Genomic DNA, 21,100 nt, shown 5'->3' on the forward strand with positions numbered 1-21,100 from the left:
TGAACCTCTGATGCTTCTAAAGTTTAAACCATTCTCATCGTGATTGATTAGTTCTCTGACGCCCTCAAAACAAAGCTTTCCTTCCAACCCCTTTTTTCTTTTAATTCTACGTAAGTTAATAACAAGAAAAATCGCATGATTACGTAACTGATAGGCTATTATTAATTCAATAATTCTGTAGCTTTTTCCAAACCCACATAACTGTTACATCAAAATTTATACACCTCGGTATTGTAGTCATTATTGTGATTACTTCTTATTAGTATTTATTAGTAGAACGAATACAAAATTGTTGTTTGTATACCACGTAGATATTTGAAGATGACATGTATGTAAAAATTGTAATGAAATAAAGAAAGAGACATTTCTGGAATTTCAATGTAGACCTAATTAAAGACTCGAAATAATATATATTGTGTTGCTGGAGGAAGCAATGTTAAGATGGGTTTTTTATTTGTTTATTTAGAGATTATTTTAATCATGTGTAGGCCAGGATTTTATTTAGAGATTATTTTAATCATGTGTAGGCCAGGATTTATGTATGTGAAGACCCGGAGCTTACAACACAAAGACCCCACCCCAATCCCCTCCACAGTTTGTTATAACTTCTCGCTAAGCTACACGAGGTGGTTAGTTATACGTATTTCTACATTTTTTCATCACATCCGAAGTACCTCCTTTTTCTTTATGCAGTACTTTTCCAAGCAGTTTTCTCCAGTGAAGGCACAGGGCTGCAGCCTCAAGGTCACCCTAAATCCTGATCTCATCTTGACCGTATCCTGCATAATTTTGCGCCTCCTAAGCCTACTACCTGCTTCTAATCATAGAAGTATTCAATTGATGACAGTTTATTTTGTTTCAAGTTCTCTAGTAATTCTTCTTACTTTCTAATGACAAAGTTAAGACAGCTTTTTATGGGATGATGATATGTGAACATTTCTAGTATAGATAATATTCATGAGTAAAATATACATGTAATTGCCACGTCCTCTCACGTAAGCACCTACCAGCTTAGCACAGGGGAGAGACAATGAGATACCTCTGGATACAGACCAAGGTTACTAACGCTAAGAATATATGAAAAGAGACAACAGATTTAACCCACTACTGAGGGTACAATTCGTACTATATTCTTGAATAATTATATACAAATATTAATATCTTTGTAAATCCTTTTATACAATATTATTCTTCTATTGTAGCTAATCTTCCTTATGCTTCTTCTTCTTGTAATCAATATGGCCTCTTCTTGTGGCATCTTCTTCTTATGGCCTCTTAATTAATATGGCATCTTCTTCTTATAATTAATATGGCATCTTCTTCTTATAATTGATGTGGCATCTTCTTCTTATAATTAATATGGCATCTTCTTCTTACAATTAATATAGCATCGTCTTCTTATAATCAATATAGCATCTTCTTCTTAAGGTGCCTTCTTCATGCAGTTAATAAGGCTTCTTCTCCTTATAATCGCTAAGGCTTCTCCTTCTTGTAATCAATAATATTTCTTCTTCCTTTTCTTTGTCAATCCAAATAAAATCAATCCCCCGACAAACAAAGAAAAAGGGGTTGGTTAAAGATCGCCGCCTAGCCGGCGATAACCTTAACTTGGAGCTACAGTGTATGCGCTTCCAAATGTGCTTGGGTGCTGCCGTGAAATGGCGCTACACCTGGGGAAAAACAACCCAAAAGCCACACAAAACTCTCAGTTCGTGGGAACCGTAATAGACACAAAATCGAAATTACCATTCGACTTCATTACTTTTGTATATTAATCACTTATGCCGTTACTGAATGATAATTCCCCTTTTCTCCTTATTTATATCCTGTTATTATGTTAAATTTATTTATTTATTTCCTCATAATTAGTATTAATATATACAATCACTATTTCATCATATCTGCTCTTTCCGTTGTCTCTATTTACAATCGTATAAGTTCTCCTGGGTGGTGCCATCTCTTACCCACTTTCTAAACTGCTTTATGCATCACCTCATATAATCGTTGTTCCTTTTGCATGCTGCCGTCTATGGTCCTTTATTTCAAAAAAATAGCAATGCAGTTTGTGTACGTGACATAATGAATACCAGAATACACGTATTTAATTAAACATTCACATATCCTCAAGTATCTGTATTAAGTCAATTTGATTGGGTGGGAAATCAGATGGGCACAGGATTTTTTGGGTGGGCGCTTGCGCACCCGTGCCCACCCCTGTCGCCATATTCATTTTAAGTTATTCCAAATAATGATAGGTAATTTATGTCTTGCAGTATTCAAAACCGAGCAGAAGAAGAAGAGGACGAAAGAAAATGGATTTTGGCAGCGAAGATTACGACACGATGGGTTCTGACTCTGATCAGGAGCCAATAAAATCTAATTGTACAAGCAGTAACAAAGATTGGGATTCCGGAAATGAACGTGGTTAGTGATGGTATTAAATTTCCTTGTCAAACAGTAAGAAAATTAAAATTTCAAATGAGCTAGTGAATCAAGCAACACAGTTAATTATCAAAATATGTGGTTTATTGACATTAAAATAATGGAAATTTTCAAACATTTGTACGTCAATAAATAACAGGGTAAACAAATTAAACATAATAGTTTTAATAATAGTTTTAATATCGCTACTACATGTTTATTCTATTGCTGTTTAACGCATACCATTGCGTGCATATGAGAGCACTTTTCCACAAATAGAGCTAGCTGCCCAGGCCTTCGCTAACGTAACAAAGACAATACAATGTTTTCTTAATATTTTTCCATTTAATTATTTTTAAATAAGAATACAATTAACATTACAAATTGTAAGGAAAATTAATAATGCCGATTGCCGATACTTTCTGGCTGAAAGTAATTTAACCAGGACAGACAAACTCAAATATCCATGTCTTACCGAGGATTCGAACCTGGGACCTCTGGTGTCGTATTCTGCTCGATACCACAGAGGTTGACATCTCAGCAGAGTATATCAGTAGGAATGTTTCACTTATGTAACATGTATATGTTGTTATATAGTTTACACGCAACTTTAAACATATGGACTGTAGCGTAGATTCTTTCTGTTCTCAGATTTCATCTACCACCCCCGACAGTCAGCTGCAATTCCAGATATTTCTCCAAAAAATGAACAAAAGTCACTGCCAAGAAGAGGAAAATCAAGGTATATTTTCCTAATAATTTGATAAACGATATCTTACAAAAACAGTTACAAGAAAAAACAAAAATATGAATTCATTACAACTAAATTGTACATGAAATTTAATGTGCTTGAGCTCATAAATGAAATATTTCAAATTTATTTAAATTACAAATTTTTGCCAAACATTGCATACTGGTCATTTTTTGCAGAATGTATAAAGAGATGCTCAATTATGTTAAAGTACTGAGTGTTATAATGATTTATATATAATCTACTTGATACAATGTGAAACAAGTTTCTTGAGTTCATGTATATGGTGCTTGAACAGTAGAGAATTTTCATGGAAAATATAGATATAAGTAAATGATACTTTACAAGTTGATTATATAAGAAATATGGAACACAAACATATTTCTATGTGTTTCTCTTGTGTATGTCGTGCTATTTCTTAGCTATATGCTTTGCCTATTGTCAATGGTTTATGTATGTTCATTGTACATTCATTGTATGTATGTATGTGTGTATTATGTGAATTACCATATCTGCTAGCGTATATAAGACACACTTTTTTCCTTTTTTTTACGTCTGAAAAACAGGGTGCGTGTTATACGCCGATGCTCAGTTTTTTATTACCTTCATTTCTGGAAATTGTCTCTGTTCTGAGTTAGATGATTTCTTTCTTGCCTCCTTGCGGTGTGTGAGAACATTTCTGTCACGTAGAGTTCACACACATGCATGAGGACTCAGATTCTGATTTAGAAGAGGTTTCAAGTAACTCATCATTTAGTTCTGGAAATGAATGCCTCGTTTTTGACGAAGAAGGTAGAAAATTCGTTTCTATTTAGATTACGTAAATCACTTGTTGAAAGTAGACCTACATGTTACTTTATATTTGAAATACTGTAAATTAATTTAAATATTTTGTGATAAAACCTTTTTCTCAATAATGTGTACAAAGAAAGTGTCAAAATAGATATATTATGGTCTAATGCATAAATACATCCATAACATTTATATAAACATATATAAATGTTATGGATGAGTGGTACGAACCTTAATCTCTGCCATGGAGAACAAGATCTATATAAATAAATGAAACTGATTCAGCATCATGTCTCTATTCCATGTCCGAAGATCGAATTGGTTCCACCCATCGAAGCAGCACCTTAGAAGCTCCTCTGGACAGTTCGTGCCGCCCCTGTCCATCGCCGAGACGGCGTTCTGCTCCACGCACCCAGAGGCCCTCACGGCGACCGGCGACAGGCTGGAACTGAGTGAAGCCGAGTGCGACATAGACACTCTAAAGAAGTTAAAGCTAGGTTTGCGGTCTTCGCTGTGGTCGCGACCGAGCTCCAACGCGAGTCAAGATTTTTCTATTGCTGTTTAACGCATATCATTGCAATTTGTAATGTTAATTGTATTCTTATTAAAAAAAATAAAATCGAAAAATATTCAGAGAGAAAGTTTTATTGTGTTTGTTGCGTTAGCGGAGGCCTGGGCAACTAGTCCTATTTGTGCAAGAGTGCTCTCGTACGCACGACCCATATTAAAGGGATAACCACAATGACCAAGTTAGAGCCATGGATATTACGGATATTCATTGGACGCCCATGGGATGTCCTTTCCTGTATATCCAACTCTGGATATTTATTGGACGTATATGTGATATTCCATCCTGGATATCCAGATCATCTCCAAAGCTGGATATACAGAGGATCTCCGATGCTAAATATCCATGGGATATACGGCATATGCCCATGTTTTATTTTAAAAAATGACGAATATTTTGATATCCGTGGAAAGATTCATTCATGTTAGGACTCAAACTCTACGGTGCAGTCTTAAATCGTAACTCCCAAACATCGCCCGAAAGCATAACATGTTGTGCATATGCCTATTTTCTGACCCAGCGAGTCACACATGCGCAAAAATGTCATATAAAAGTTCGTTTGCTACGAATCTTTATATCTCGCATTCAGGAAGTTGCGGTGCTTATCCGTGGTGTGAAGATTGATTGATTTGCTTTATTTTACTTCGCTTTTTGTGCCACTTTGGCTAATTTGCGAAGATGGGGATGAGTGATGATATGATTAAATTGATGAATGGACACTCACAAACATCTATGCCCAGGCCGGGATTCGAACCCGGGACCCCTGGCGTCGTAACGAGATGTACTAACCGCTCCGCCACGGAGCCGGCTCGGTAGTGTGAAGAATAAGTTCAAATTCTGTGCATACTTTGCTTATCATAGATATGGATGTGAATACAAAACATTTTTTTTTCGGGTATGTAGAAGTGTGTATGCGAGTCCCGTGCGCGCGTGTGAGAGAGATATTGAGAAAAAGTACATATTATAAACATGTGTAAGATATGTGCTATTTTTATGTGTATAATTGCAAATTTTGGTATAAAATTTACCAAAATATTAAAGTTAAGTTCACTTTGATATTTTTATTCGGTAATTTTGTGGACGATAGATATGATTCGGCAATTGGGAATCTTGAAATTGCGAATCAATTGTCCGAAAATCAGAGCAGTCTACGCATGTTACAGCCACCTCCCTTTGCAAGTGTCTCCATCTTTCCTGTGATTCTTGTCTACCACTAAAATCAAACCAGCACTTTGAGGACAGGTTTTGGGTATCCACATTGAATTTTGTACTCTGTTAATTACTTATATTATATTTTGATATTTCCATGTATATGAATCCACCTTCTAACATCATGTAAAAAGAATATCCTGAGGGACTGAAGACATTTAAGAGGCTATTTAAACCCTCACATACAGTCAGTTAACTAAAGTGAAGTATGCAATACTCGGAATGGATTAGTAAGGATCTTGATTTTCGATTCTTTTTTCAAAATCTGTTTGTCTTTTCGGTGATATTATTCTCAAATTTCGCTTTTTTGTTTCACGATACTTTTCTTCCAAATATACGTAAAATTATACCTTCATTGTGCTTTTAAATTAGTAACAGTTCATACGCTGGAAACGAGTTTCAAGGAAATTATTTTTCATTATTTCTCGCGTGATAAATGCTCATGTCGCTCCTGCGTGATGGTAGCACGCACTTGATCTACACGACAATCGTTCACTTTGTTTGGTGGTGCAAAATGTTTCTCGTGCGACAAATGTCGATGTTACGGCTCCCCAGTGACGGTAGGTGAACTCTCGATTTCCGTCAAAATCGCGTCACTTCGCTCGGTAAAGTAAAACGTTTCTCGCGCTGCAAATACCAATGTTACAGTCCCGTGTGATAGTAGGTACACACCTGGCCCCGCCAGAAATTCACCACTTTGGTCGTTGATGGAAAAAATCCGATAGCAAACCGTGGGAAATATCCATTTACCCGTTGTTATGGAAACTTAAGATGCAGCATCCCACTCCACGAACTCTCACTCAGAGTGCTTAGACATAAAACACGGAGCAAGGAAACTTTCCACACTACAACTCCCAGGCTCTCACTCATACAACGTTCACTATTCCATAGGCTACCGAATCAGTTCAATATAATCTCAAACCAAATAGATATATTCACTTCATATTCATTTTTTATCAGCAACATAGAAAAAAATGTACATAAGTAATGCATTGTGAAAGTAATCTATTTACCTTGGTACTATTTTTGGCTTGTTTTATTTTTGTTCATTTTATGTTATCCTTTCTTTTGTGTTTTTAATCTTAATCTATTGTTTTACTGTTGTTTCTTTCTGGTTTAAAATGGCTTCTGCTGTACTGGAAATTTCAATAAATAAATAAATAACTGTTGGAAATATTTCATGTCTCGTATAACACATACCATAGTTTTCTTTTGAATGAAATTTTAGAAAACGTGTACGTTCTACACTCCTGTTCACATAAAATAGCACACTTTATAAGGGTGAACTGTTGAAGAATGTGATACTTTATCTGTACAGGAATGTACATGCGTAAATATGGTACATTTTTATTAAAATTTATTAAGGTTAACAGGCAAGATGGCTGGATTTTTGCAGTATTTTTCTTCTTTTAAGCACAAGATTCGAGAAAGAGGCCACAATTCGTATTTTATGCCATATTCGCTTTATTTCGCTATTTTGAATAGATGCGTTCATACCATGTCACTGCATGAATATAAACCTTTTTTGCAGCAATTAACATTTTTCAGTGTTATCAAGGTCCCTATGGATTAGGCATCCCTTGGTTAAATTAAACATAAAAGTATAATCGTACCTAGAGTGAACAAATGCCAAAATCTATGATTATATTTAATGTAACCAAACAGAAGAAATGGACATCTCTTGTTCAGAAGACTATTTTAAAACTAACATTGTCTGTCTTTAAAGATGGACATGAAAATTTCAATTAAAGTGTTATTTTTTGTCACCTCTGTATGAATAGTTTCCATATAGCAACATGTTTGATATACGTAGAATTATGGAATTTGGATATATTGTAATTGGTATTTTCGTGATGCCCATGAAGATAGTAAATACAACCCTAATTTAGCATTTACGTATCTATTCCTTCATCTTTATTGGTCTAAGAACTTTCATAGTCTTACACAGACAATTTCGTATGGTCAAATGGATTTTTATTTAAGATGTATTATACACAGGTATATCATATGAACTTGATCTACAACTTTAGGTGAGAGTTGGGAGTTAATATTTTAAGTTTTAAATGTTCTTTCTCCTTTCATCGACTTGTGGTCGTAGCGTCAATGAAACTCTCGATCTCAAACTTGGCGAGCCAGAATTGTTGATGAAATGCAGAATTTTGTTTTAATTTGTCTGGTCTTAGGTATTCTTTTTTCGCGAATTCTTAGTTGTTATGTTTTCTGTGGTATGGAGTAGGTACAAATTTTATAATGATTTATATATTACCTTCTCACCTTGATCATTTTAAAACCAGATTTAAGTTTTCAGAAACATTATCCTGTTTTTATAAAACGTATTATAATATCTTGTGTGCAAACAAAAAAAATATCAATTTTTTGAAGGAGACTTCTGAAAGCACGTATGATGTCGGTATTTTTCTTCTTGTGTTTGTAAAGCACGATTATGTTGTAGAGCTGAATTTTTTTGTGCAACGACGTGAATTTTATTACAATCGGTATGACTCAAAAATATGATTTATGATACTTGTAGTTGGGTTTGAAAATCAATCTCTAGCTGCGTTTTTCTACTAACTTCTGAAGAAATATATAATTCCAAACATCAACGTGGATATTACATCAAAGTAGGACTTTAGAGAGCAATTTTTTTATAATCTTACAAATAAAAGAAATGACAAATTACGATGTTGTTATTCGCTATGTCTGGCAGTTGTAATTTTTGCTTTTATTTCTTGATGAGAATCGATTTCAAAATATTAGGTGTTCTTATTCCATGTCATGGTTTTGAAGCATAACATAGATAGACATCCAGTCTTCTGAAACTTTTGAAAGTTATGGGGACCGATCTGCTTTAAGCAGAAAAAAATAAGACAAAGAAGAGTATATTCGTATAAAATTGTTCCTAATGTGGGAAGACAGTTTTCCCCTAACGTATTTTTAATACTATTAATATGGAAATTGTATCATTGGAACTTAATTTTGAGAAGGAAGGTGGTAATTGTATTAATTTGTAATATTTCCTAAAAAGAGGCAGTTCAAGAAATATAAATACAAGTATGATGAGAATTAATGAAGGAGAAGGCGCTATCGGGCCATGCATTTTGATTTGTATAATGTTAAATATTCTGCAATCGATGTTGTTTAGGCGTCGAGTCAGAAAGGAACCCCGAAACCAGAGTTTCAATCCATTGTGAGTCGTCGCAATGGTTCCTCAGAATATAATTGGTTGTTATTACATTACCTAATTTTAGACAAAAGTAGTTGTAAATCGAAATGCATACAAATTCACATAATGAGTTAAATATACATGTTGCAAAATGTAAATAATGATCATATTTGTTTACACATTTCGCAATGAGCTATAGTAGTCAATGCGACAGCAGCTATAGCAACTTGGATATACACAGTGGTCACAAAATGGGCGTATCCTCCTTTATTTTCTACACTACGATGGTTATGCTTGAATGATTGATATGCAGACATACCTGATAGTTTAAGAGTTCAAAACATCGGTATGGAGACCCTCATTTTCGTAGCACAGCCGCAATATTCTGTCGGATGTTTTACGGAGATAATGCGGGGTGAAGGAACCTTCCACAGCCGCTCGTAACTCTTGCGTTGTGCGATAACGGTAATTTCATACTCTGAACCCCCCAGAGATGAGGTCGGGACTTCTTGGAGGCCAGGCTAAGGGAGCTGGGTAGTCTTCATATCGGCTCCCAATCCACTGACCGGGAAAGGGTCTTATTCTGGTAAATGACACATGTTGCAACTTGAAGTGTGTCGGAACATGGCGCAGAATTCAGCTATGCTACAAGAATGACTCTCTCCATACCGATGTTTCCGACTCTTTAAACTATCAAGTATGTGTTCATATCAAGCATTCAACCATAACCATCCAAAATGAAGGGGCATACGCCCACTTTGTAACCACTCTGTACATATGTGCTGACAGTATCAAACCTAACCTGCCTAACCACTCATGAATGCATCTAATAGCAGAAATAAGCATGTGAATAGGTTATACAGGTTAGGCTTAGTGCTGTTAGCGTATTATGCACTCCATACAATGAATCCATGACGTCATAACAGCCACTGCTGACAGTATATGTATCTAAATTGCTAAAGCTGTCGCTAGCCGCTCGTATAAAAACTGAGACTTTATTCCATGGCGTGACCAAACTACGCCAAATGTCTGGAACCATCACTGTCCCTAATGAAGGATGAATTACATCTCACTCTATTTCTCGTTTCTGCTTGGATTCCTCACAGATCCCATAAAGAGTACTATTCCTGTACTTTGCTCCTGGATGAAGAAGAAGAATGGGCGGTTCACCGTGAATGGGATTATACTCGGGCCATCTCCTATGGCTCGTCCTTCTCCTACACTAGCTGCAAAATATAATAATAATAATAATAATAATATCAATAATACGAGGGCTGTTTTTTTTTCAACCTCCGATGGCGCCGCCAGGTGGGCTGTGAAGCGCTAGGAAGCGGGTCGTCACGCAGCGTGATTGGTGTCTCCCCTGCCACTACCACCGCCACTGCCAAGGCCAAAGCTTCAGTTGAAGCTGAACGACGGGTGCGTAGAGATGTCTGTTACAATTGACTCTCCCGCCAAGTGCGAGGTTTGTTACTGGTTGACTCTATGGAGCCGGCGACCACAATCAATGCGGCTGCATACTGTGAGACATTGCGCAGACTACGCAGAGCCATCCAGAACAAACTGAGAAGCAGGCATTGTCTTACTTCATGACAATTCCCGACAACATGTTGCTGCGTCAACGCAAGACCTTCTTTAACGATTCCACTGGGAAGTGTTTGTTCACCCCTGGCGTCGAGTCACTTCCACCTTTTCCAGGCGATGAAGAAGTGGTTGGGAGGACGGCGTTTCCACACCAATGAGGAGCTTCGGGACACAGTGCAGACCTGGCTCAACAGACAGGCGGCACCTTTTTTTGCAGAGGGTATTGAAAAGCTGGTTCATTGGTACGATAAATGTCTAAATCCTCTTCGGATTTACTTGAAAAGTAGATGATACGTGTACGTAACATTTGTTAAACCCATTTTTCTATTCACTGTGGTTTTCATTTCATGCTCTATCGGAGGTTGAAAAGAAAATAGCCCTCGTAACAATAATTATAAACCATTTCTGTCAATAACTTTTCTTTCGCTTATAACAGTACGGTTATAATGTTAAATAAAGAACTACGAGAAATCTCAAGGTGCTTGCCAAGTTCACGACACTTATAAATTTCCATCCTTACTACTTTCCATAAATAGTTATTGCCATAAAAGTTGCTCCAACCTGTACACTATATTATATTATACTATATTATACTTTACTGGTTTTGGTATATTGTATTAATTAATTGCTGGCCAGCTACAAGGTGTAGGGTTAAGTAATATGTTGCCATGAGTGTACTTTTATGTTGGTTGATTATGTAAATGCACACATGAAAGCAGTATGTAAATATGTATATATATAACAATGTATAATAAACCAATATAATCCTACTAGAAATGTTATGATTCCAAGAATTACGGTACTGTCCATTTTAAACCAGTTGTTTATTCACTTGTTGTACAGTGTCTCTCAAAAGTTTTAGGACAAAGACATTTTAAACTAAGCAACCCAATTTACACAAGGCGTTGGTGGGTTGCGTGTAGAGCTAGGCTCAATTTCAGGGTTGCCACATGCACAATAGATATTTATAAAATACGCGAAAGAAATAAAAACAAGTATTATTGTATAAAGTATTAAAAATATCACTATAATATCTCGTGTGACAAAATTCCTTCGCAAATAAAAAAAATAGGTTTTCTAGTATTTCATCGCTGATGATATATACAGAAAGGAAAAGAGGTGAGAGAAAAAGAGAGGTGACAAAGGACAGGAGAAAGAGAAAGCGAAAGGAGAAGACGTAAAGTAGAGGAGAGAAGAAAGAGAGGATAAACGAGGAGAGGAGATGTAGTGAGGAGAATGGAAAAAGATTCTAGGAGAGATGAGCAAAGAAGAATAAAGAGAAGAAAACGAGATGAGAGAAGAGGAGACGATAAGAGGGGAGTGGAGAGTAGAGTAAAGGAGAGAAAAAGAGAAGAACGAAAAGAGGAGGAGAAAAGTGCAGTCGAGTCGGAAATCTAAGACAGGAGAGGAGATACGAGGAGTGGAGATGAGTGGGATGGAGATAAGATGCGAGAAAAGTAGGGAAGGCGATATGTGATAAAAGCAGAGCAGAAGGAGAGGGGAGAAGAAGGAGAAGGAGAAGAAAAGAACAGAAGGGACTGAAGAGAAGAGGTAGTTGCGGAAAAAATCGTGTCAGCGTCAAGAATTGATGCATTGGTCAAATTGTCGACATGAAACATACATTTTGAAATGTATTGGAGAATGTATTAGATCGGTGCGAAATACCTTTTGGCTTAGTTCAGAGCAAGATAAAATCTTCCAAGTAAGATCTTTGATTTTACCTGCGATTATACCACTAAAAGCATGAATGTAATTTTAATATTTATAAGAATTATCCAATTTTTGTCCACTTCTCGGTTCGTTGAAATGGAGATTTTGTAATTTAATATTTCCCCTCCCCCCATCGTTAATTCCAAACTGAATTATTCCGTTTCACACGGCGTGGACAATGAACACAATGGGATAGGTCTAAAACTTACGAAAATTTTCTGCCAACGGAAGGGTTTGAACCTACGACCATCAGATTGACAGTCCTGAACGGTAAACACTACCCTACAAGCTTTCGCTCCTGAAAGTAAGTAGAAGGAGCTGACCAATGTGAAATGTAGATGCAACTCTCCTCCTACATGTAATGTGCAAACAATACTTGTTTGTAACAAAGAAAACGAAGGTAGTACGACTCGGCGAAAACATTTAATGGAGAATTGCACATGATGAGAACTTTTCATTCGATGTTTGCGGATGTATCCTTGCATTGAACTCGAGTGGGAAAAGGGGTAAAATTAGTACGTTCTGTATTGCACAAATATAAATAGTTGTTTCATTAATATTTTTCAATGTCTTTGAAGCAGTACACAGTTATCGTTAGAGTATCATAATTCACGATTTTATACATGAAAATATCGCTTTGAACGTGTCAAATCATTTATTTGTTTATTTTTTTATAAATTCCATATGCAGAACAATGTAGCCACTATACACTGCTATTACAATTAATGTTACCATGCTCTTGTTTATAATAAAAGGAGAATTAAAAAGAAAATACCTCCCAAGGAGGATCGAACGTGGGACCGCTAGCAACCCAATTGACAACTCTAACCACTACACCACGCCCTTACCTTCGATTGAAACAACAGTTTTTAAGTATTCTGGCCCTCCAATATTGTAAATGTCGTTGGGTATACATGTAGTTGAACTTTTACTTTGATTTTGAATTGCTTTCTTGTAGTATAGCACATATCTTCGAGAAATAATTTTCGAAGTAATGGACAAAAACGAGAATATTGGTAGTTGTAAAATGCGAGTTATTTCTTCTAACTTATTATTGTGTTTATACATTATTAATAGAAAATATCTAGAGGCATGAACAATGCAGGACGATATTCTTTTCCTGTGATACTGTAACAGACGAAATGCTTGTTTACTGACGCAAGTCTCGTGTTCAGAACAGTCTTATGAAATGTAGTTGCTGTTCCGTAAGGTAACACGAAATAATTACACCGTTTGCGAACTACCAAATCTGCGCAACGTTAGACGTAAACAGGCGGAAAATTTTATTCATAAAATCACTTCACATTTGATAGTATTAGTCAAGAGAGTCTCGTGGGACATTGTGTTAAGGTGCTGGAGTAAATCCTTCTTATTTTTCTTCCTCGAAGAACAACAATTTTTGACGTAGAGCAACAGTCGTTCTGCTCTTTCTTATTTCTTTTAAATTCTTCCACATTCCTTTAATTGGGTTCAAAATAAATAAAAATATTGCTTGCATTTCTGTCATTGACGTAGACCAGACCCGTACGCAGGATTTCTTTGAGGGAGGGGCCAGACCTATATATATATATATATATATATATATATATATATATATATATATATATATATATAGAGAGAGAGAGAGAGAGAGAGAGAGAGAGAGAGAGAGAGAGAGAGAGAGAGAGAGAGAGACAGATATTACAAAATAGTTCAAATAGTGCGAGCGCCATTGAAAAGACATGATAATTCTATGTTTAGAAAATAATATATTTATAAATTTAATTTTACGTACTATGAATTATTATTACAATAAAGAACATGTCTAATTGTGAGTTTAGAAAAAAAACAATAATAAAGAGACATTCTCGCATCACGATTGCTATTCGAAAAAGTCGGGACAGGGATTGAAAGTAACGCACTGTCCTGACTAAATCGGTGAATCTGACGTCTGCTAGCCTTGCATTATAAAACTAAAACCATCCAATATTGCAGCCTGAAGACTTTTGCGCAAGAAACAGATTCATTTATGTAAAAACAAAATTGAAAGTTTTACACATTTCTAAAATCAACATTTAAATATTTCAGGGTTCGAGGGGGGCATGGCCCCCATGCCCTCCTGGCAACTGGGCAGACGTAGACAGTGGGAGAAAAATTTTGGAGAATCTTTCTATTAAATAATTCCAACTTATGCTCAGATAGGTTTATTGACAATCGTGAACTTTTCGTTTAGTAGAAAATATTTGGTTTTAAACGACTGGAGAACATTGGTCTAATTTCCTTTCTTCCTCTTTTGAGAGAATATATACTTCTACAATAGCAATCGCGTTCGGAAACCGTGAAAAAAATGACTTGGTTTTCGAAGGCAAACAAGCTTGGTAGCGTAGCTTGCTCGCGTTCAAAGTGACTCACGCTATTCAAGGCCGCTTCTTATCGCAAAACACTGTCCATCGATGCACAGTGTCTGGACCCAGCAAGTTACAAGTAACCCGAGTCGAATTTTAAAGAGAATCTGAAGAATGATAGATTTCATCAGAGGCGGCTAGGTGGGCACTAGCTCAACATGCAATAGTTTAAGTGGTAATTTCTGACAAACAAGAAACCTTATTGAATAAGTATTGGGATTGTAATACGTGTATCCGCTCCTTTTTAACAATGTAAGCTCAAAGACAATCTGTATTCCATTTGTTTATATTGGCAACTTGGTCAACTGAAGGTTATTATAAGGAACTATTTCGTAGATGTTCATGTAACCGTTATAAAATTACAATAAAATATATTCACAAGCTTAGATATACTAACAACGAAGAAATAAATTCAGAGTAAAATTTCAAATGCATGTGTATAGAGTAATTCTAGAAGTACAGGGCTATATCCGAGTATTGGACTTCTTTTTGCAGGATAACGTTTACAATATTGATGCGACAGAATAATTAAAAACTGTTGCTCCAAGGGTAACAAAGGGCGTAGTGTATTGGTTAGAGTTCTTGAAAGCATTGATTGCGGTCCCAGGTTCGATCCTCCATACTAGGTGTTCTTTTTCTTTTTTTAAATCCCCTTCTATTAAACAAGAGCATGGTAACATTATTTATAATAGCAGTGTATAGTGGCTACATTGTTCTGCATATGGAATTTATAAAAAAATAAACAAATAAATGATTTGACACGTTCAAAGCGATATTTTCATGTATAAAATCGTGAATTATGATACTCTAACGATAACTGTGTACTGCTTCAAAGACATTGAAAAATATTAATGAAACAACTATTTATATTTGTGCAATACAGAACGTACTAATTTTACCCCTTTTCCCACTCGAGTTCAATGCAAGGATACATCCGCAAACATCGAATGAAAAGTTCTCATCATGTGCAATTCTCCATTAAATGTTTTCGCCGAGTCGTACTACCTTCGTTTTCTTTGTTACAAACAAGTATTGTTTGCACATTACATGTAGGAGGAGAGTTGCATCTACATTTCACATTGGTCAGCTCCTTCTACTTACTTTCAGGAGCGAAAGCTTGTAGGGTAGTGTTTACCGTTCAGGACTGTCAATCTGATGGTCGTAGGTTCAAACCCTTCCGTTGGCAGAAAATTTTCGTAAGTTTTAGACCTATCCCATTGTGTTCATTGTCCACGCCGTGTGAAACGGAATAATTCAGTTTGGAATTAACGATGGGGGGAGGGGAAATATTAAATTACAAAATCTCCATTTCAACGAACCGAGAAGTGGACAAAAATTGGATAATTCTTATAAATATTAAAATTACATTCATGCTTTTAGTGGTATAATCGCAGGTAAAATCAAAGATCTTACTTGGAAGATTTTATCTTGCTCTGAACTAAGCCAAAAGGTATTTCGCACCGATCTAATACATTCTCCAATACATTTCAAAATGTATGTTTCATGTCGACAATTTGACCAATGCATCAATTCTTGACGCTGACACGATTTTTTCCGCAACTACCTCTTCTCTTCAGTCCCTTCTGTTCTTTTCTTCTCCTTCTCCTTCTTCTCCCCTCTCCTTCTGCTCTGCTTTTATCACATATCGCCTTCTCTACTTTTCTCGCATCTTATCTCCATCCCACTCATCTCCACTCCTCGTATCTCCTCTCCTGTCTTAGATTTCCGACTCGACTGCACTTTTCTCCTCCTCTTTTCGTTCTTCTCTTTTTCTCTCCTTTACTCTACTCTCCACTCCCCTCTTATCGTCTCCTCTTCTCTCATCTCGTTTTCTTCTCTTTATTCTTCTTTGCTCATCTCTCCTAGAATCTTTTTCCATTCTCCTCACTACATCTCCTCTCCTCGTCTATCCTCTCTTTCTTCTCTCCTCTACTTTACGTCTTCTCCTTTCGCTTTCTCTTTCTCCTGTCCATTGTCACCTCTCGTTTTCTCTCACCTCTTTTCCTTTCTGTATATATCATCAGCGATGAAATACTAGAAAACCTATTTTTTTTATTTGCGAAGGAATTTTGTCACACGAGATATTATAGTGATATTTTTAATACTTTATACAATAATACTTGTTTTTATTTCTTTCGCGTATTTTATAAATATCTATTGTGCATGTGGCAACCCTGAAATTGAGCCTAGCTCTACACGCAACCCACCAACGCCTTGTGTAAATTGGGTTTCCTAGTTTAAAATGTCTTTGTCCTAAAACTTTTGAGAGACACTGTACATGTGTAACGAATCAGGGACTAAAAAAGTTGTTATCTGAAACCCCTCTTTTGTAATTCCGGCGCAAATATAATCTGCTCGCTTGGCACCCAGGGCGAGGTGAAAGGAGAGATTGAGGGATTAAAGTAGGAAGTATTCCAGAGGGCCGGATAAAACAAGGGAATGGGGCCCGAACTTTCACATATGGGGGCTCCATGTCTGGGATATATCTTGTTGTATAAATTGTCGTCAGGTCTATAGGTTTGAAAGACAGGCGGACTGACGGACGGATAGATTTTTAATTTTTACAACGAAGATCGTACAGAAGTGAATGTTATTACATAGTGGAAAAAGTAAAGTAGAAAAAAATGGCAGTACAAATTGATAGAGATTTGCTTGGACAGCTATTGGGTAATCAGGATATAAGCGATAAATCTCAGGAGGAAATTATTAGGGAGTTAAATAATCTTGTTTTATCGCGCACTAAACAGCAGAGTGCTAAGGAAGAAGAGAAAAAAGTTCAGAAAATTCTCGATAAGTCAAATTTACCGATTCCAGTCTTCATAGGGAGCGATGATAAGATTTCGCCGCATGGTTATTTGCAGGAGTTGTGGAATTATAAATATGTCATAAAAATATCGGAGAAGTCATTGTTCGACAAGATTCTTCCGTTTTCGCTAAGGAGGGCTGCAGGGGATTGGTTTAGATTTTCACGCCCGTTTGAAGATATCAAGAGCTTTGAAAATGCCTTTTAAGAAGAATATTATTCTGTAGATTATAAGAATGAAATTGAGAGATTGATCCAGAATCGATTCCAGATGAGGGAAGGAACCTTTCGTATTGTATATTCGTCGTATGAGAAAACTGTTTTCTATGAGGCAAAAAGAGACAGACGAAGGTGAAGTCATCGAACATATTCTATCTCATGCACACCCTAGTTTCCGAAGGCATTGGTATGGAATGGAATTTCATACTTTGAAGGAATTGAAATTTGAAGCAGCCATTGTTCCGCGGAGGTTTTATTCAGAAAGGCTTTATTTTTCACCGCTCGCCGGTGAAACGGAATTATCTCTTTCTGGAGTTTGCAACACTGAAGAGTTTGCAACACCTCATAAAAAACAGGGGAATCTAATATCCAGCAAAGCACAATCCAATAAGCACATACACTTACATGCAATTATAACATAAAAGTACACTCATGGAAACATATTACTTAACCCTACACCTTGTAGCTGGCCAGCAATTAATTAATACAATATACCAAACCCAGTAATGGTCAATCCGACCATTACAATATGTACCCTGTTCCTACAGTGTATCTTAGAATTCAGATCCGTTCTCTCTAGATTTACGAACGACACTGTCAGCTTTGTTTTTTATAGCCTGCACTGTCTTAAGGAATATGTGTAGCAAAGCCGCGCATATCGTTAAGAGAAGGGGAGAACGCGAGCGGGCGGAGCAAAGCAGTGTGCACTGCTGCAAACGACTGGTAGCTGCAGCCGCTTTTTCCTCTCCATGCACTAGCTTACCCTCACATGCTTTCTTCGTAGAGCCCTCTCGGGTCATAGAGGACTTGTTTTCATTCGCTTGCTCCAGAGATTCCCGGTTCATAATGTAATTATGTGAATGAAAACTCTTTTCTATTTGTGGGTTCTCGTTGACTTTAAACTAGGCGAATCTTACATTCCACTTGGGGAAAACATTAGAGGAGACCGGGGTTTGTTGTGACGGGGGCTGGATGTGATTTGATTTGATTTATTTTACTTCGCTTTTTGTGCCACTTTTGGCTAATGAATGAAATTGATGAATGGCCACTCACAAACATCCATGCCCAGGCCGGGATTCGAACCCGGGACCCCTGGCGTCGTAGCGCGATGTGCTAACCACTCCGCAACGGGGGTCGGGGTGCTGGATGTGACAAGCACTGTTCCGTGGAGACTATTAGTGATATTTGTTTGTTGTTGACAATGGTGGTTCATTAGCACGCGCATTTCTTATCCATTGTTTGCCAGTTGTGTGTTCTCCCCAGAGAAGAGTTAGGTGGGTGTTTTCTTTTTGTGTTTTTTTTTACCTAATTCTGTGCTACATATTATTTCTTCTCTACGGTTTTCAATACAGCCTCAAACAGCAGTAATATATCCTGATAATTCTATTATTTATAGTCAGTATGTGGGAGGTTTTGGTTCAAGTAAATGTAAACTTGAAGTTGAGATTGAAGGGTTAGAAGTGAAAAAGTACATATGGGGCTAGTTGTGACAAAAGTAAGGGGTATGTTGTGACAGCTGTCAAATTACAGATATTTATCTGAAAATTGGAAAGTACTGAAAATTAGCAAAGTTCAGATAATGATGATGATGATTATTTTTGACTTGTGTGTACGGAACCATTTTCCAATTATATATCTCAAGAGAAGTGGGTTTAGTACCTTGAGTGTAAACAGTGGGTACGTGATGCTTGTACTGAGGGAAAACCTGTTTATATCCATCTAAACTGTGACTCGGATCATGATACATAAAGCAGCTTGAATTTCAGAATTAATTATTTCATTGTATTATTATGTTGTTAACGATTATTACATTTTTATATTAGACTAGACCTACACCATAATTTTCCTCACATGGTGTTACAGATATCACTTGATTAATATAATTAGAAGATCAGATGGCGAGGCAACTTTTACATCCTAAGGGTGTAATTAATGATGCATCTAACCATTGAAATTATTTTTACTGCACAGTGATGATACACAATTTGTCCATACTATGTAATTCAGAAGGGCTAGATACTGTCACAACTTGTCCCCCGGCATGTCACAACTAGCTTCACAGCGGGACATGTTGGGACAAAACACTTCTCCTTTTTTGCAAATACTGTCCTTATGCTGTAACTTTAACAAATATAAAAATTATGGTAATAGCTAAATGTATATACTTGCATTTAAGACGAAACAATTGTGAAAATATAGAAAATGTTAAACAAAAGAAAAAAATATATCCTCATTTTGTCACAACGAACCTCGGTCTTCTCTAGCTAGTTTTTCGTTACAAGCTGGCGAACATTTGAGTCATTTTAATACATTAATAATGCATCAGACTACATACATACCAGCTGATCCGGATGAAGCTTCACTCCCTTTCTCATTGACGTCCAGGAATGATTTGTGTAGAATTTTGTTTACGTATAGCTGATCTGTTCCGTCATTTATGCCACTCAAATCAGCTCTTGATTCGTCGAACATCTCTTGTACTCCCATCTTAAAACAGAAAAGTTAATTAGTAAATAACAGATGGCAAAGCAAGCAACGTTTCTTTTTTCGTAATTAATATAGACGTTGCTAATCAACGGCAAAATGCATACCTACTTCTTAAATTCAGTCAATTTTAGCGTGATAATCTGATTGTTACATCAGCATTGTTGAATCATAAACATACATAGCAAGAGACTTCTCTCATGCATACACATTTGTTATTATTATTGAATGAAATTTTCTGGTAATTTTAAAACCTTTGTATGCGTTAAGTTATACTTGTGAAGCTCACGTAGAAATAATTATTTTATACGTTCATGAAATTGCCATCTAAAGAGCATAAGTATTGTGATTCTAAATTATATAAAATATATTTTGTAGTTTTGATAATGAAACTTTACAATTCTTAAAAATATATCTCATAATAATATGTACAAACGAGCCAAGTACATTGAATGTTGTAATGATAATCTCGCTCCCAATATTGGGAGCTTGAGTGCCGAACGGAGTGTGTTTTTTCAATTTGTTTCTCATTTTTAATCTAGTATATTTAACAATAACACTTCCTTATCATTGGGAGCAAAATAAGGAGTTGTAATTGCATTCATAACGAAACTATTATAAAATTGAGTTCTTCAGTACACAGTGAGAAATGTATTCTACACGCCAACAAAGATCTTTGTACAATTTGGGGATACTAATTTTCCTTTATGCCATAGTTAAAAGGGTGTGTAAGGAAAACATAAAACCATGAATGCCATGTGAAAGCGATACCTAATAGAAATGGTAGCTAATCCAAGTAGTGGTTGTTGACTTTCGAAAAAACAACCCTATCTCTGAAACCAGTGATCCTATTTCAATGTCCATTGTTTAAAAAATGAAAGATAGCTGTATTTAACATTAACTTAGGTTTTTGGATTCACGCAATCGTTAACAGATTAACAATTAACATGTAATGCAATAATAGACGCTGAATTAGGTCAAAATATCAAGAATTACAAGCATTAAACTACAG

The 21,100-nt window shown here is 36.3% G+C and overlaps 2 protein-coding genes across 5 annotated transcripts in view; one reads left to right on the forward strand and one right to left on the reverse strand.

Moving 5' to 3' along the window:
- The window catches only part of LOC145989744 (cell adhesion molecule Dscam2-like), a 363,117-nt gene extending 358,523 nt beyond the window's left edge, over positions 1–4,594 (forward strand). For 2 of the 4 annotated variants that reach the window (XM_083125027.1, XM_083125028.1), the window contains exons 29-31: positions 2,274–2,424; positions 3,073–3,163; positions 4,277–4,594. In XM_083125027.1, coding sequence (XP_082981153.1) covers positions 2,274–2,424; positions 3,073–3,163; positions 4,277–4,529 — 495 coding nt within the window. In that variant the 3' untranslated portion in view covers positions 4,530–4,594. Of the gene's footprint in view, positions 1–2,273; positions 2,425–3,072; positions 3,164–4,276 lie in introns of those variants that run through there. The other 2 variants (XM_083125029.1, XR_014441890.1) reach the window with 2 other exon arrangements.
- A 2,587-nt stretch (positions 4,595–7,181) lies between these two features.
- LOC145990148 (serpin B12-like) lies at positions 7,182–20,085 on the reverse strand. The gene is made up of 2 exons (XM_083125814.1): positions 19,944–20,085; positions 7,182–10,130 (listed from the first exon to the last, which is right to left on the reverse strand). The coding sequence occupies exons 1-2, from the start codon at positions 20,074–20,076 to the stop codon at positions 9,979–9,981; spliced, it is 285 nt and encodes a 94-aa protein (XP_082981940.1). The 5' UTR covers positions 20,077–20,085; the 3' UTR covers positions 7,182–9,978.
- Positions 20,086–21,100: the final 1,015 nt, after the last annotated feature.

Source organism: Lepisma saccharinum, chromosome 7, assembly GCF_977018435.1.
Source record: "Lepisma saccharinum chromosome 7, izLepSacc3.1, whole genome shotgun sequence".
NCBI lineage: Eukaryota > Metazoa > Arthropoda > Insecta > Zygentoma > Lepismatidae > Lepisma > Lepisma saccharinum.